Source organism: Pollachius pollachius (genome assembly GCF_949987615.1).
Source record: "Pollachius pollachius genome assembly, chromosome: 7".
In the NCBI taxonomy this organism is placed as follows: Eukaryota; Metazoa; Chordata; class Actinopteri; order Gadiformes; family Gadidae; genus Pollachius; species Pollachius pollachius.
Window position 1 is genome coordinate 1,906,247 of NC_136940.1, and position 17,222 is coordinate 1,923,468.

The following is a 17,222-nucleotide window of genomic DNA, read 5'->3' on the forward strand; positions in this document are numbered from 1 at the left end:
GGGGCCTAACACAGGGGCCAAACACAGGGGCCAAACACAGGGGCCAAACACAGGGGCGTAACACAGGGGCCAAACACAGGGGCCTAACACAGGGGCCAAACACAGGGGCCTAACACAGGGGCCAAACACAGGGGCCTAACACAGGGGCCAAACACAGGGGCCTAACACAGGGGCCTAACACAGGGGCCTAACACAGGGGCCTAACACAGGGGCCAAACACAGGGGCCAAACACAGGGGCCCCGTCACGCCCCACCACCTATCCCCACTGCACCTCTACAGCCCCACCACTCCCCACTACAGCCTCACCACAGGGGCCCCACCCCAGTCCAACCACGGCCCCACCACCACATCCCACGGCCCCCCGTCTCTCGTTACGCTGAAGTTTCCGTCGCCCGCTGTCGTCCCCGTCTCCAGCGGAGCGTCCATGTGTCCAGCGCCACACAAAGCTCTGCGGGGGGCCGGCGGAGAGCCGCCTCGCCGCCCGTCTTTCGTTACCTCTCTGTTCCCCTCGTACACCACCTGGCCCTCCCCCCCCCCCCCCCCCCCCCCCCCCCCCCTGTCCCACGGTGGCCGCTCGGCAGCTGGCCCCTGCTCGGGTGTCTCTTTCCTGGCTCGGGCGGCGGCGCTGACTCCTGGCGGCGTGGCGCTGCCTCCCTGTGATCACAGAGCAGGGGGACAGACGGACGGAGGGACGGACAGGAGAGCAGAGGGAGAGGAGAGCGCTGGAGGGATGTCAGAGACTGCGAGGGAGAGGAGAGCCAGCCAGCGCGTCCTTCTGTGTTCCCTAGCCTGAGAGCCGGACTGATGCAGAGAGCCTGGGACTGACTCGGTCAGCCGGGCGCTAAGAGGGACACACCTAACCTACCTTCTAGGCAAGAGACAACTCACCAACGTGCTAAGTCAGCGACAGCTAGCCTACCTGCTAATCCAAAGGGAGCTAGCCTACCTGCTAATCCAAAGGGAGCTAGCCTACCTGCTAATCCAGAGGCAGCTAGCCTACCTGCTAATCCAGAGGCAGCTAGCCTACCTGCTAATCCAGAGGCGGGTAGCCTGCATGCTGGTGCGGCGCGGCCCGGCCCGCGATGGTGCTGCACCGGGCCATCCACGCGGCGCGCGTCGGTGACCTGGCGGCGCTCAGGGAGCTGGCCGCCACGGACCACCTGACCCCCGCCATCAGCGACGCCCAGGGGGCGGGGCTGGCGCACCACGCCGCGCGCTGCGGCCGCCTGGACTGCCTGCGCTTCCTGGTGACGGAGATGGGGCTGGCGGCGGACGAGCGGGCGCTGAACCGCGCCACGCCCGCCCACGACGCCGCCGCCACCGGACACGTCAGGGAGCTGCAGTGGCTGGTGGAGCAGGGGGGGTGCAATCTGGAGGTGAGTAGTACTGTCCAACCCCTACCTGCTGCTTAACGACTCTACTGTCTAACCCCTACCTGCTCCTTAACGACCTGTCTGTACTGTCTAACCCCTACCTGCTCCTTAATGACCTGTCTCTGTACTGTCTAACCCCTACCTGCTCCTTAACGACCTGTCTCTGTACTGTCTAACCCCTACCTGCTCCTTAATGACCTGTCTCTGTACTGTCTAACCCCTACCTGCTCCTTAATGACCTGTCTGTACTGTCTAACCCCTACCTGCTCCTTAACGACCTGTCTCTGTACTGTCTAACCCCTACCTGCTCCTTAACGACCTGTCTCTGTACTGTCTAACCCCTACCTGCTCCTTAACGACCTGTCTCTGCACTGTCTAACCCCTACCTGCTCCTTAACGACCTGTCTCTGTACTGTCTAACCCCTACCTGCTCCTTAACGACCTGTCTCTGTACTGTCTAACCCCTACCTGCTCCTTAACGACCTGTCTCTGTACTGTCTAACCCCTACCTGCTCCTTAACGACCTGTCTCTGTCCTGTCTAACCCCTACCTGCTCCTTAATGACCTGTCTCTGTACTGTCTAACCCCTACCTGCTCCTTAATGACCTGTCTCTGTACTGTCTAACCCCTACCTGCTCCTTAACGACCTGTCTCTGTACTGTCTAACCCCTACCTGCTCCTTAACGACCTGTCTCTGTACTGTCTAACCCCTACCTGCTCCTTAACGACCTGTCTCTGCACTGTCTAACCCCTACCTGCTCCTTAACGACCTGTCTCTGTACTGTCTAGCCCCTACCTGCTCCTTAACGACCTGTCTCTGTACTGTCTAACCCCTACCTGCTCCTTAATGACCTGTATCTGTACTGTCTAACCCCTACCTGCTCCTTAACGACCTGTCTCTGTCCTGTCTAACCCCTACCTGCTCCTTAATGACCTGTCTCTGTACTGTCTAACCCCTACCTGCTCCTTAATGACCTGTCTCTGTACTGTCTAACCCCTACCTGCTCCTTAATTGCACGTCTGTTCTGTCTTACCCCTAATTGCTCCTTAATTACATGTATATACTGCCTAATCCCTAATTGCCCCCACTAATTACATACTGTCTAACCCCTACCTGCTCCTTAATGACCTGTCTCTGTACTGTCTAACCCCTACCTGCTCCTTAATGACCTGTCTCTGTACTGTCTAACCCCTACCTGCTCCTTAATGACCTGTCTCTGTACTGTCTAACCCCTACCTGCTCCTTAATGACCTGTCTCTTACTGTCTAACCCCTACCTGCTCCTTAATGACCTGTCTCTGTACTGTCTAACCCCTACCTGCTCCTTAATGACCTGTCTCTGTACTGTCTAACCCCTACCTGCTCCTTAATGACCTGTCTCTGTACTGTCTAACCCCTACCTGCTCCTTAATGACCTGTCTCTGTACTGTCTAACCCCTACCTGCTCCTTAATGACCTGTCTCTGTACTGTCTAACCCCTACCTGCTCCTTAATGACCTGTCTCTGTACTGTCTAACCCCTACCTGCTCCTTAATGACCTGTCTCTGTACTGTCTAACCCCTACCTGCTCCTTAATTGCACGTCTGTTCTGTCTTACCCCTAATTGCTCCTTAATTACATGTATATACTGCCTAATCCCTAATTGCCCCCACTAATTACATACTGTCTAACCCCTACCTGCTCCTTAATGACCTGTCTCTGTACTGTCTAACCCCTACCTGCTCCTTAATGACCTGTCTCTGTACTGTCTAACCCCTACCTGCTCCTTAATGACCTGTCTCTGTACTGTCTAACCCCTACCTGCTCCTTAATGACCTGTCTCTTACTGTCTAACCCCTACCTGCTCCTTAATGACCTGTCTCTGTACTGTCTAACCCCTACCTGCTCCTTAACGACCTGTCTCTGTACTGTCTAACCCCTACCTGCTCCTTAATGACCTGTCTCTGTACTGTCTAACCCCTACCTGCTCCTTAAGACCTGTCTCTGTACTGTCTAACCCCTACCTGCTCCTTAATGACTCTCTGTACTGTCTAACCCCTACCTGCTCCTTAATGACCTGTCTCTGTACTGTCTAACCCCTACCTGCTCCTTAATTGCACGTCTGTTCTGTCTTACCCCTAATTGCTCCTTAATTACATGTATATACTGCCTAATCCCTAATTGCCCCCACTAATTACATACTGTCTAACCCCTACCTGCTCCTTAATGACCTGTCTCTGTACTGTCTAACCCCTACCTGCTCCTTAATGACCTGTCTCTGTACTGTCTAACCCCTACCTGCTCCTTAATGACCTGTCTCTGTACTGTCTAACCCCTACCTGCTCCTTAATGACCTGTCTCTTACTGTCTAACCCCTACCTGCTCCTTAATGACCTGTCTCTGTACTGTCTAACCCCTACCTGCTCCTTAATGACCTGTCTCTGTACTGTCTAACCCCTACCTGCTCCTTAATGACCTGTCTCTGTACTGTCTAACCCCTACCTGCTCCTTAATGACCTGTCTCTGTACTGTCTAACCCCTACCTGCTCCTTAATGACCTGTCTCTGTACTGTCTAACCCCTACCTGCTCCTTAATGACCTGTCTCTGTACTGTCTAACCCCTACCTGCTCCTTAATTGCACGTCTGTTCTGTCTTACCCCTAATTGCTCCTTAATTACATGTATATACTGCCTAATCCCTAATTGCCCCCACTAATTACATACTGTCTAACCCCTACCTGCTCCTTAATGACCTGTCTCTGTACTGTCTAACCCCTACCTGCTCCTTAATGACCTGTCTCTGTACTGTCTAACCCCTACCTGCTCCTTAATGACCTGTCTCTGTACTGTCTAACCCCTACCTGCTCCTTAATGACCTGTCTCTTACTGTCTAACCCCTACCTGCTCCTTAATGACCTGTCTCTGTACTGTCTAACCCCTACCTGCTCCTTAACGACCTGTCTCTGTACTGTCTAACCCCTACCTGCTCCTTAATGACCTGTCTCTGTACTGTCTAACCCCTACCTGCTCCTTAAGACCTGTCTCTGTACTGTCTAACCCCTACCTGCTCCTTAATGACTCTCTGTACTGTCTAACCCCTACCTGCTCCTTAATGACCTGTCTCTGTACTGTCTCACCCCTACCTGCTCCCTAACGACCTGTCTCTGTACTGTCTAACCCCTACCTGCTCCTTAATGACCTGTCTCTGTACTGTCTAACCCCTACCTGCTCCTTAAGACCTGTCTCTGTACTGTCTAACCCCTACCTGCTCCTTAATGACTCTCTGTAGTGTCTAACCCCTACCTGCTCCTTAAGACCTGTCTCTGTACTGTCTAACCCCTACCTGCTCCTTAATGACTCTCTGTACTGTCTAACCCCTACCTGCTCCCTAATGACCTGTCTCTGTACTGTCTAACCCCTACCTGCTCCTTAACGACCTGTCTCTGTACTGTCTAACCCCTACCTGCTCCTTAATGACTCTCTGTACTGTCTAACCCCTACCTGCTCCTTAATGACCTGTCTCTGTCCTGTCTAACCCCTACCTGCTCCCTAATGACCTGTCTCTGTACTGTCTAACCCCTACCTGCTCCTTAACGACCTGTCTCTGTACTGTCTAACCCCTACCTGCTCCTTAATGACTCTCTGTACTGTCTAACCCCTACCTGCTCCTTAATGACCTGTCTCTGTCCTGTCTAACCCCTACCTGCTCCCTAATGACCTGTCTCTGTACTGTCTAACCCCTACCTGCTCCTTAACGACCTGTCTCTGTACTGTCTAACCCCTACCTGCTCCTTAATGACTCTCTGTACTGTCTAACCCCTACCTGCTCCTTAATGACTCTCTGTACTGTCTAACCCCTACCTGCTCCTTAATGACCTGTCTCTGTACTGTCTAACCCCTACCTGCTCCCTAATGACCTGTCTCTGTACTGTCTAACCCCTACCTGCTCCTTAACGACCTGTCTCTGTACTGTCTCACCCCTACCTGCTCCCTAACGACCTGTCTCTGTACTGTCTAACCCCTACCTGCTCCCTAACGACCTGTCTCTGTACTGTCTAACCCCTACCTGCTCCCTAACGACCTGTCTCTGTACTGTCTAACCCCTACCTGCTCCCTAACGACCTGTCTCTGGATGCCCTCCTTCAGATTAAACCCTTCTCCGTGTCTCTCTGTGGGGGCGTGTGCTGCCATGCTGTGACTCGATGCTTTAGCTCCCCTAACCACAGTGGCTCCATGTTGGCTCGTCCCTCCCCAGGCCCAGGACGCGTCGGGGGCCACGGCGCTGCACCTGGCCGTGCGGTTCGGCTGCCTGGCGGTGGTGGAGTGGCTGCTGGCGGCGGGGGGGCAGCTCAGCGCCCTGGAGACCAACTGCGGGGCGGTGGCCGCGCACTACGCCGCCGCCAAGGGGGACCTGGCCTGCCTGGAGCTGCTGCTGCGCCACTCCCCGGGGTGAGGCCCCGGGGCCGGGGGCGGGTCGGGGAGGGCCACCGCGTCACACAGCAGGGGGCGGGTGGGAAGGGAACACTGTGTTAGAGCTGCAGGCAGGCATAAAGAGGGGCAAAGAGAGAGAAAGACTTTGAAACTAGAAAACTAAAGAAACGCCTCTGCTCCCTCCCTCCCTCCCTCCCTCCATAACTCCCTCCCTCCCTCACTTACTCACTCACTCAATCATTCCCTCCCTCCCGCTCTCTCCCTCCTTCCCTCTCTCTCCCTCCCTCCCTCTCTCCCTCCCTCCCTCTCTCCCTCCCTCTCTCTCCCTCCCCCTCCCTCTCTCCCTCCCTCCCTCTCTCTCCCTCCCCCTCCCTCTCTCCCTCCCTCTCTCCCTCCCTCACTCACTTACTCACTCACTCACTCATTCCCTCCCTTCCTCCCTACCGCTGTCCCTCCCTACATCCCTCCCTCCCTCCCTCACTTACTCACTCACTCAATCATTCCCTCCCTCCCTCCCTCCACCCTCTCTCTCCCTCCCCCCCCCCTCCCTCTCTCTCCCTCTCTCCCTCCCTCCCTCTCTCCCTCCCTCTCTCTCCCTCCCCCTCCCTCTCTCCCTCCCTCCCTCTCTCTCCCTCCCCCTCCCTCTCTCCCTCCCTCTCTCCCTCCCTCCCTCCCTACTCCAAATCTCTAATGTGTTTTGACTCTAGGGTGCAGTAACAATTTTAATGAATTCCACCCAACATGAGCCTGGTGAATTCTTGAGGGTGATTATAACCAAACATTAGGTGGTAGGCGGTGAGTCTGCCGCCTCGGGTGCGTTTAGCGGGTAATCAACTTGATCCTTGTGTAAACACGACAGGTACAGCCTCGTAAACCCCAGCGGATCACTGACACGCCCGACGCCCCCAGTGACATGGAACAAGACAGAGACACGCCGCCTAAATACACCGCTCGTTAACTCAGATACCGCTCGTTAACTGATATACTGCTCGTTAACCGACATACCGCTCCTTAGCTGACGCATTGCTCATTAACAATGTTATTCAGACATTGTGTGATCCTCTCTTATTTATTGGATTTGATGTTACCACCTTAACCAGTAGCAGAAAGACATTTGTGAAAATGTTAATTTGGGTTGCTTTTTTCTATATATTCATTTAGCAGACAGCTTTTAACTAAAGAGACGTACAGTAAGTTCAGATACATATCAATAAGGAGCAGGTAGGGGTTAGACAGTACTGAGAGGTCAAGAAGGAGCAGGTAGGTGTTAGACAGTACAGAGACAGGTCCTTAAGGAGCAGGTAGGGGTTAGACAGTACAGAGACAGGTCATTAAGGAGCAGGTAGGGGTTAGACAGTACAGAGACAGGTCCTTAGGGAGCAGATAGGGGTTAGACAGTACAGAGACAGGTCACTAAGGAGCAGGTAGGGGTTAGACAGTACAGAGACAGGTCATTAAGGAGCAGGTAGGGGTTAGACAGTACAGAGACAGGTCATTAAGGATCAGGTAGGGGTTAGAAAGTACAGAGACAGGTCATTAAGGAGCAGGTAGGGGTTAGACAGTACAGAGACAGGTCGTTAAGGAGCAGGTAGGGGTTAGACAGTACAGAGACAGGTCATTAAGGAGCAGGTAGGGGTTAGACAGTACAGAGACAGGTCGTTAAGGAGCAGGTAGGGGTTAGACAGTACAGAGACAGGTCGTTAAGGAGCAGGTAGGGGTTAGGCAGTACAGAGACAGGTCGTTAAGGAGCAGGTAGGGGTTAGACAGTACAGAGACAGGTCATTAAGGAGCAGGGAGGAGTACAGAGACAGGTCATTAAGGAGCAGGTAGGGGTTAGACAGTACAGAGACAGGTCATTAAGGAGCAGGTAGAGGTTAATGGCATCCTGCTTTAGGAGGCCTACAGGTTAGACTGCTGACATTGGGCATCAAACCCAGGACCTTTTTGCTGGGAGCCAACCACCCTAACCATAGACTCTCCGGCCTGTAACTGGTATATCGTATGATCAGGCGGGGGTCCATGTATGTGTAAGGATACGTTGTTCACACTGGGAGATCACTGAAACCGCCATGCTGACCATGCTGATCCTCCTATAGCCCCAGCGAGCTGCTCTCCAAACTGGCTTCAGCGGGACGGGTACTCAGAGATGATTGAGCTCCATTGTTGCGGCTCAGGAAGTCTGTGTATTGTGTGAAACGCAATCCTCCCTATGGGACGATCTCCTCTCCCCTCTCCCCTCTCCCCTCCCTCTCCCGTCTCCCCCTCTCCCTTCCACCTGAGCCTCCCTGGGGATTAGCCGTGTCCCAGCGCTGCGTTCCACCCTCCCGGTTCGGTCCCGGCGTACCGTCCATGGGCTCCGGGGCGCTGGGGTCACCACATCACAGATGGCATCCTGCCTGGCTGAATAATGCATGGCTGGGCGCTGCCGGGATCCCTGACGTGCGGGCCCTACTGTACGTAAAGGAATACCGGGCCCCTCGCCGCCCGGGGCCGGGGTCAGTCGCTCTGCCACACATCCATTATTCACCGCCGCTAAACGGCAGTCATATCCAGTGTGGTAAGGTGCGTTTCCACTGCGGTGCCTCGGCCCGTCAAAGGCAGGTCTCAGATGGACGTTATGGGATGAATGGAAACTATTAAACTAGACTTTGAAGCAGACATCAATGAAAACAGACAAATGAGAAGTCGATTGGGAATGAACACGTGGTCTTGATTTATCAATCGGTCTGTGTGTCTGTTGGACATCTATAAATGCTCTCTCTCTCTCACTGCATCTCTTTCTCTAACTTTCTCCATCTATCTTATCTATATGTATCGTTTTAGGTGATGCCTCTGATTTCTCTCTCTCTCTCCTTCTTCCTCTCTTTCTATTTTCCCCCCTCTATCTCTAACGCTCTCTCTCTCCCCCCTCTATCCATCTCTCTCTCCTCCCTTTATCCCTCTCTCCTCTCACTCGCTCTCTTCCCCCCTCTCTCTCCTTCTTTCTCCCCCCTCTCTCCCCCCTCTCTCCCTCACTCTCCCCCCCCTCTCTCTCTCCTCTCTCTCCCTCTGGCGCTCTCTCTCCCCCTGTCGCTCTCTCTTTCTCTCCCTCTATCGCTCTCTCTCTCTCCCTCTGTCGCTCTCTCTCTCCCTCTGTCGCTCTCTCTCCCCCCTTTATCCCTCTCTCCTCTCTCTCTCCTTCTTTCTACCCCCTCTCTCCCTCACTCTCCCCCCCTCTCTCTCTCCTCTCTCTCCCCCCGTCTCTCTCTCTCCTCTCTCTCCCCCCCCTCTCTCTCCCCCCCTCTCTCTCCCCCCCTCTCTCTCCTCTCTCTCCCCCCCTCTCTCTCTCCTCTCTCCCCCCCCTCTCTCCCCCCCCTCTATCTCCTCTCTCTCCCCCCCCCTCTCTCTCTCTCCCCCCCTCTCTCTCCCCCCTCTCTCTCTCTCTCCTCTCTCTCTCCCCCCCCCTCTCTCTCCCCCCCTCTCTCTCTCTCCTCTCTCTCCCCCCCCCTCTCTCTCTCTCTCCCCCCCTCTCTCTCCCCCCTCTCTCTCTCTCCCCCCCTCTCTCTCCCCCTCTCTCTTCTCTCTCTCCCCCTGTCTCTTCCCCTCCAGGTGTGTGAACCTCCAGACCCGGCTGGGGGCCACGCCCCTCTACCTGGCGTGCCAGGAGGGTCACCTGCCCGTGGTGGAGTACCTGGTGCGGGTGGGCGGGGCCAGCACTCACCTGAGGGCCCACGACGGCATGAGCATCCTGCACGCTGCCACGCACACGGGACACCACACGCTGGTGGTCTGGCTGGTCTGTACCTTCAAACACACGGAGCTTTATTTACAACGCACTGCCACGCAGCAACAATCACTACACAACGCAGATAATACACACAACATATTGAGGGATGACGTTGGTGGATTCCTCCAAAGTTTCGTGAGTGCAGATATTCTTATCATGGCTTGGAATTAAACCCCTAACCCTGGCAGAGTTAATGCCTTGCTCTACCAGTTAAGCCAGAGCGGGAATCAAACCCATAAGCCTAGCAGTGTGAGTGCCTTGCTATACACTGTGGAGCTAGAGAGGGAATCGAACCCCCGACCCTGGCTCTGTTAAAGCCTTGGTCCTCCGGTTAAGTCCCACAGGACCTCAATGTTTCAAATGTTCCTTTCCTGTAGCACATTGAATTGCGTTTCCACACATAACGAATAAAAACATAAGACATGAAATAACAATCAATAGAGTCTGGGATCAATAAAGTTCTCATCTTAAATCAACCTGAGTAAAGACCCCAGCGTGTGCGTCCTCTGCCCTCCCAGGCCACCTTCACCGACCTCAGCCTGTGCTGCCAGGACAGGGAGGGGGCGACCGCGCTGCACTTCGCCGCCAGCAGGGGGCACCGCCGCCTGCTGGAGACGCTGCTCCACCTGGGGTCAAAGGTCACCAGGGACTACTGGGGCGGCACGCCGCTCCACGACGCCGCAGAGAACGGAGAGCTGGAGGTCAGGGCACACGCACGAAGAATGAGGATGAGGATGACAACGATGTTGATGGTGAAGATGATTAATGGATGATGAGGATCCCAATGAATGGATGATGATGAAGATGATAATGAATGGATGAGGATGATGATAGCACATGGACGGTGCTGATGATGATGATAGTCTTGACTATGATGAGGATGATGATGATAACACATGGATGCTGGTGAAGATGATGATGATGATGATGATGATAATAAATGGTTGATGATGATGATAATATCCACTATGATGAGGATGATGAAGATGAAAATAAATGGATGATGGCGGTGATCATTTGGACTATGATGATGATGATATGGACTAAGATGAGGATGATGAAGGTGTCTCTCCCCCAGTGCTGTAAGGTGCTGCTGGCCGGCCTGGCCGACAGCTCTGAGCGGGACATCGATGGCTTCACCGCAGCGGACCTGGCCGAGTACAACGGACATTATGAATGCGCCCGCTATCTCCGCAACGTCCAGGCCAACGTAAGAACGCCCCTCGTCCAGAGTAATATTCTCTGTCTGATCTGTCATCCTTTATCTAGAAGGCCTCTCATCTACCCTTCATCCAGAGTAATGTTGTATGTAATGTTGTGTAATCACTCATCTAAAGCAACATGGTGCATTTGAGAGCTATGTCGGTAAAGGGCAGGTTGGGGTTCGGGGGACATCTTGCTCCAGGATGCCTACAGATAGAGTTACTCTCTCAGCTGTTTCTCATAGAGGACATGACATCCAAAGTGGATTATTTCCTTGTCGGCCTGTTGACTGTTTAAACAGCTAGTTTGTTGGGATTATGATGGATAACGATGGAAATGTCTAAATTCGGCTTTCTTCTTAATGACCTGTCTCTGTACTGTCTAACCCCTACCTGCTCCTTAATGACCTGTCTCTGTACTGTCTAACCCCTACCTGCTCCTTAATGACCTGTCTCTGTACTGTCTAACCCCTACCTGCTCCTTAATGACCTGTCTCTGTACTGTCTAACCCCTACCTGCTCCTTAATGACCTGTCTTTGTACTGTCTAACCCCTACCTGCTCCTTAATGACCTGTCTCTGTACTGTCTAACCCCTACCTGCTCCTTAATGACCTGTCTCTGTACTGTCTAACCCCTACCTGCTCCTTAATGACCTGTCTCTGTACTGTCTAACCCCTACCTGCTCCTTAATGACCTGTCTCTGTACCGTCTAACCCCTACCTGCTCCTTAATGACCTGTCTCTGTACCGTCTAACCCCTACCTGCTCCTTAATGACCTGTCTCTGTACTGTCTAACCCCTACCTGCTCCTTAATGACCTATGTCTCTGTGGTCACCGTCGGCCACTTCACAATAAGAGCGTCTCTAAAGGGCTGAATAGCGTCTCCCTGAGTGCCTCTCGGTGTGTGAGAGGCTGCTGAAGAGGCTCGCGGTGGTTAATAGGGCGTTACGGGCTGTAGTTAGCGTCCCTGGCGTGTCTCCTCGCTAGAGGACTCTACAGATAAGCTCCTTTGTCCCGCGCCGCACGCATCCACTCGCTCCCCCGGCTAGTGTTTCCGTGTCGTCAGAGTGTCTGCTGCTGGCGCGCCACGCCGAACAGGGAGCCTGTGAGGAGGTAAATACGGGATGTATATGAATGTAGACCTGCTGAATGTATACGCGTGGTGTCTGTTATAGCCTTGCCGCCTGTGTTTATGTATACGTTCAGTCGTTTGGCAGAAGCGCCTTCAGCCACAAGGACTCACAAGTGCGGCGGTATGATTAATTCAGACAGGTGTTTCCGACTCTCTCTTTGATGCGTTTAAAGTTCTGTATAAGTCGCCCTCCACTTAGACACAGAAAGCGAGTTTAATCTGTGGCTGTATTGGGGAACTTTTGTGTTTTGGAACCGCGAAAGAAGGATGGGTGGAGGGCGGTGTGGTCCAATCTTCCAGGCTGGGGTGAGATAACATCAGCCCACCAGGGGGGAGAGAGAGGTGGGGGGGGGGAGTCGGAGGGGAGATAACGCTCTCTGTCCCCTCACTGGAGAACACCGGGCCGCTCACCCTCAGAGTTAGCATGCAGAGCCACGCCGCGAGGCTAGCCAATAGGAACCATGAATAAGTGACTAGAGAGGAGGAGGAGGAGGAGGAGGAGGTGGAGGAAGAGCAGCAGGAAGAGGAGGAAGAGCAGGAGGAGGAAGAGTAGGAGGAGGAGGAGGAGGTGGAAGAGGAGGAGGAGGAGGAGAAGGAAGAGGAGTAGGAGTTGTAGAGGTAGGAGGAGGAGGAAGAGGAAGAGCAGGAGGAGGAAGAGGAGGGGGTGGAGGAGAAGGAGCAGGAAGCAGAGGAGGTGGAAAAACAGGAGGAGGAGGTGGAGGAGGGGGAAATGGAGGAGGAGGAGGAGGAGGAGGAGGAGCAGTCGCCCTGTCCCCTCATAACACCTGTCCTCAGCCACTAGAAGGCGAGGAGACGAGGAGCTAGTGACGCTGTCTCTTCTGAATTACCCCGCGACAACAATGGGAGGCTAATTAGCACGGGGCTGTAGCGGCCGCGCCAGGCCCGCCGCCGCGCTGCGCTGCCAGGCCGCGACAGGCCTATCGGTTACCCTCTTCACCGGGCTCAGGTGCGGAGGCCTGGGGCTACAAGGCCTGTTATGAGATCCAGCAGCTTCTGTTACACCGTTTTCACCGTTCTGGTGCCTGGAACCGGCAACCCTATCCCTCCCTCCCCCCTCCCTCCCCCCTCCCTCCCCCCTCCTCCCCCCCTCCCTCCTCTCTCGCCCCCCCCCGCCCGGGAGCAGGATGTCATCAGGCATCACACACTTTATTGTGTGTGCTTGTTGGCAGTTGAGGTTGGTGTGTGTGTAGGGGGTTGAGGTGTGTGTGTGCATGCATGCATGCGTGAGTGTGTGTCTGACCGTGTGCTCCTGTGTGTGCCTAGGTGTTTGTTTGTGTGTGCGTGCATCGTGTGTGTTTGTGCATGCATGTGTGCGTGCATGCGTGCGTGTGTGTGTGTGGTTATTCCTTGGACTTGGACGGCCTCCTGCTTGTCACTTGTCATTGCGCAGCATCATGTTGTCCAGAGTACCAACAGGATCCTCTTTCTTGGCAAAGTGTGTTTAGAAACGCTCCTCAAAATAGGCTCAGGATCCATGCTCTTTAAAACAAGAGAAGGCTCATAATGCGCACACAGATACGGTTTCAAGATTTATTTCATTATAAGATTAAAACCAAATATAATTTGGCTACGCTTCTGTACTTTTTGCTTGTGCACCCACCTTTCCTGTGTGGGAATATAAAATTCCAATATTTTATGATTTCCTGAAATAATAATTAAGCTAACATTTTCTTGGAGCCCATGAAAGGGCGCTTGTCACCTCCAGAGTCTGACGTAGAGCAGGTACTGAACCCAGGGGGGACGGGATGTGACCCAGAGGGACTCGACGCACCGTGATGAACCCCTGTCAGCAGCTGGGCCGGTCTGGGGGAGCGTTATACGAGGGCAGCGGAAACCGACGTGTTGGGATGTTTTGATTGGTCGACTGCACGCATTAGCCTTCCGGCGCGACCGGGCCCGCGGACGTCGGCCCGGTGGTTTATGATCCGCAGAGGAAGTCACGCTGATTACGTTTGGATGAGGAGGCGCGTGAACTTAATGCTTTCTAAATGATTCTTGGCGCGCCGCGGTGGCTACGTGCGGATGCTTCTAGGAGGTGGAAATGACCTCAGAGCAAACAAAACACAAAGCTGTGAAAAAGCAGAATGTGTTTTATGTTCTTGGCACACTGGGCTGAGTAGGTGTACATGATGTTACGACTGTGAAAGTGTTGTAAGGTCTTCTTAGGGAGCTGTTGTGTTCCTCAGGTTTTGAGGCCTCAGGTCCAACACTGTCCTGACCAGAAACTACACACATCCATTTAGAGTTACAGGGCTTGAGTACGTAAGATATCACACACATTAATACATTATTCATTAGGTTATTAGCAATTTTTTAAATACTTAGCACACTGCAGGCTTTTAAATCATCACAAACTGTCTCATTATTTAATCAACACAGTTATACAGCCTCATAGAAATCCGGCAGACAATTGCATTATTAATACATATTGAAACGGAGGAAGGACGACAAATAATCATTTATAAACAATTACCAATAGCGCCAATTATGTTGGCAACCTATCTCAGGATTATGTCTGAAACCCTAGGCCGTGTTCCGGGGACACCTAGTCTTGGCCTTCCCATGAGTCGGGAACCAGGAGGTAAAAACAGAATGTATATTTCTGTACATTTAAATTCTTTACCCACATCGCTGAACAGAATATAATAATATGGTATAGTTCTGTGGAAACGCTCTTATTGAGTGATTTTTATTATTCCGTGATCTAACGCAAACGGCGTGTTTCTTGCGTCTCGGGCTCTGAGAATCACCGTGGTTTGTTCAACCAACACCGCTGGTCATGTTAATTACATCGTGCCCGTGTTTTGCAGTGGTTGTACACCGCTCTGTCACTCAACAGGTCACTTCTTAAGTGTCCGTCTGACCGTGTCGTTTCCCGGCAGCGGTGGAGGGGGTGTATCTCACTGTTGGGTTTACTTATTACAAGGTCACCATCTCCCCCCCCACTCCACTCCTCCAAACAGCTGCAACCAGATCAACAAAATGCTTGCTCCTCGTTTTTTATGTTTTTGTTGTTGTTGGCTTCTTAAGAGCCCTTCCAGGGAAGTATTGGCAGCACTTTTCCAGGAGTATTCAGGTTTATGCAGAGTACGCTCGATATTTGTGTTCGTTTTTTTCTATTTGAGTTAGTTTGCCTGTGAGTGCAGGGAGTCTGAAGAGAAAAGAGGATTTATTACTTTGGTATAACTACAAGGTACTTGTAGATAACAAGGTACCTGAAGTTATCCACAAGGTACCTGTAGTGATTCACAAGGTACTTGTAGGTACCTGTAGTTATACTAAAATGTACTTGTAGATAACAAGGTATCTGTAGTGATCCACAAGGTACTTGTAGGTACTTGGAAATAACAAGGTACATGAAGTTATCCACACGGTTCTTGTAGTAAAACTACAAGGTCTAGGCTTTTCCCTGTACTTGTAGTAAAAGCCACACATTGACATTTAGTCATTTTACTTATCTTTTGTAGATATATTTGTATGGGCTTTGTTCTGCCTTTAAGGACAGGACAGGTAAGACCGAGGCAGGAGGGAGGGTGAGGAAGAGTGGAGGGAAGGACATGATCCATAGGACCACAGGTCGGAACGGAACCTGTGTCGCTGCAGGGATACTGCTGACATGAAGCCGCCCTATCAGGTTCTTTCATCTGAAGCTTCTAAGAAAAGGCTGAGAACAAGCCTAGTTTAAACACAACTGGAGAGAATGCAGAGCAACCATAGGAATCGTACAAATAGACTGTTATAGAAGGTTAGTAATACAAAGTAGGATTTTATTAATTAATTGTATCTATGTTGATTAACTATAACGACCATTCCTTCATGTGTTTCAATAAAGATTGTGGAGAGGCAAGAAGATAACAAAGACACTTTGTAGAGACGTATCTAGAAGTATCTAGAATTTACAGGAAGCTCGATTTTTTAAGTATCCAACCGAAAGATCCGCCCCCTCCCCCTAGATCTCCCTCAAAAGCCACGCCCCCAAAACACCTGACTAGCTAGCCCGTCAGCGGCCTTCAGCAGCCAACGATAATGGACTTGATATATTTTTTGTTTCAGCATTCGATTTATTAATTGAAGTCCGGATGACAAGAGAATTCGAACAAATATGACCAAAAAGGCTTCTTAAATAAATATATGTATTGTATGTTGTACGTCTTTGCACTTAAATATAGTACTTAGCATCGTGTAGCATCTTATCCTAGTTATTTTTGTTGTATTGGAGGAATAGGTTAACCTAGCGATTGTTAGTGCTTGGCACTTGATTCTATGAACATCCTTAGGCCTACTGTACCGACAGCAATATATTGTTGTTTCTCTTTCTTCTGACAAATAATTAAATAAGTAGATACTTTATCTGTATACTAAATGAACTGATTGTAAGTCGCTTTGGATATAAGTGTTGCTAAAAGCCCTTAATGTAAATGTAAGTGTAAATAGCCTACCCTAGCCCTAATGACACTTAGCAGTCCTTTACGTTGGAGCTGACAGGACCGAACGGGGCGGTTCAGGCTGGGGTCGAGGGATTGAGTAAGCGACAGTATCATCAGCCTAGAAACCGCACAACACTCAGGGCCAGGAAACTTCTTTTGAATTTCGGTTCATCTCAGGTGACTTCGGGCTAGGGCGATGGAAGGAAAGCGCTGATTGCTCTCGGAAACTTTAAATAAGGTTTGTTGTTGTTTGGGATGAGGCGCTGGCCGGGGTCATCTGACACTGTGGTCGTGGTCACGCTTTATTACAACGCCCAAACACCCGCTGCCAAACACACGGCTGCTAATGAGACAGTGATACCAGAGGCCTGTTCCCTCTGCACGACAACACACCTCTGTGATTAATACACACTTCACCACACAACACTTCCTCTGGGATTAATACACACTTCACCACACAACACACACTCAGTGATTAATTCACACTTCACCACACAATACACCCTCTGTGATTAATACACACTACACAACACAACGCACACTCTGATTAATACACACTTTACCACACATCACATCCTCTGTGATTAATACACACTTCACCACACAACACACACTGTGATTAATACACACTTCACATAACAAAACACCCTCTGTGATTAATACACACTTCACCACACATCACATCCTCTGTGATTAATACACACTTCACAGCACACACTCTGTGATTAAAACACACTTCAACACACAACACTTCCTCTGTGATTAATACACACTTCTCCACACAACACATCCTCTGTGATTAATACACACTTCACCACACAACACATCGTCTGTGATTAATACACACTTAACAACACAACACACACTCTGTGATTAATACACACTTCTC

The 17,222-nt window shown here is 51.7% G+C and overlaps 1 protein-coding gene across 1 annotated transcript in view; it reads left to right on the plus strand.

The window, feature by feature from the left end:
- Positions 1-1,083: 1,083 nt before the first annotated feature.
- Positions 1,084-17,222, plus strand: part of espnla (espin like a) — a gene marked incomplete at both ends in the record, with an annotated part of 26,202 nt that continues 10,063 nt past the window's right edge. Inside the window, 5 exons of the mRNA XM_079739287.1 lie at positions 1,084-1,377; positions 5,609-5,802; positions 9,373-9,559; positions 10,069-10,251; positions 10,629-10,760. Of these exons, the coding sequence (XP_079595413.1) occupies positions 1,084-1,377; positions 5,609-5,802; positions 9,373-9,559; positions 10,069-10,251; positions 10,629-10,760 (990 nt within the window). The remainder of the gene's footprint in view (positions 1,378-5,608; positions 5,803-9,372; positions 9,560-10,068; positions 10,252-10,628; positions 10,761-17,222) is intronic.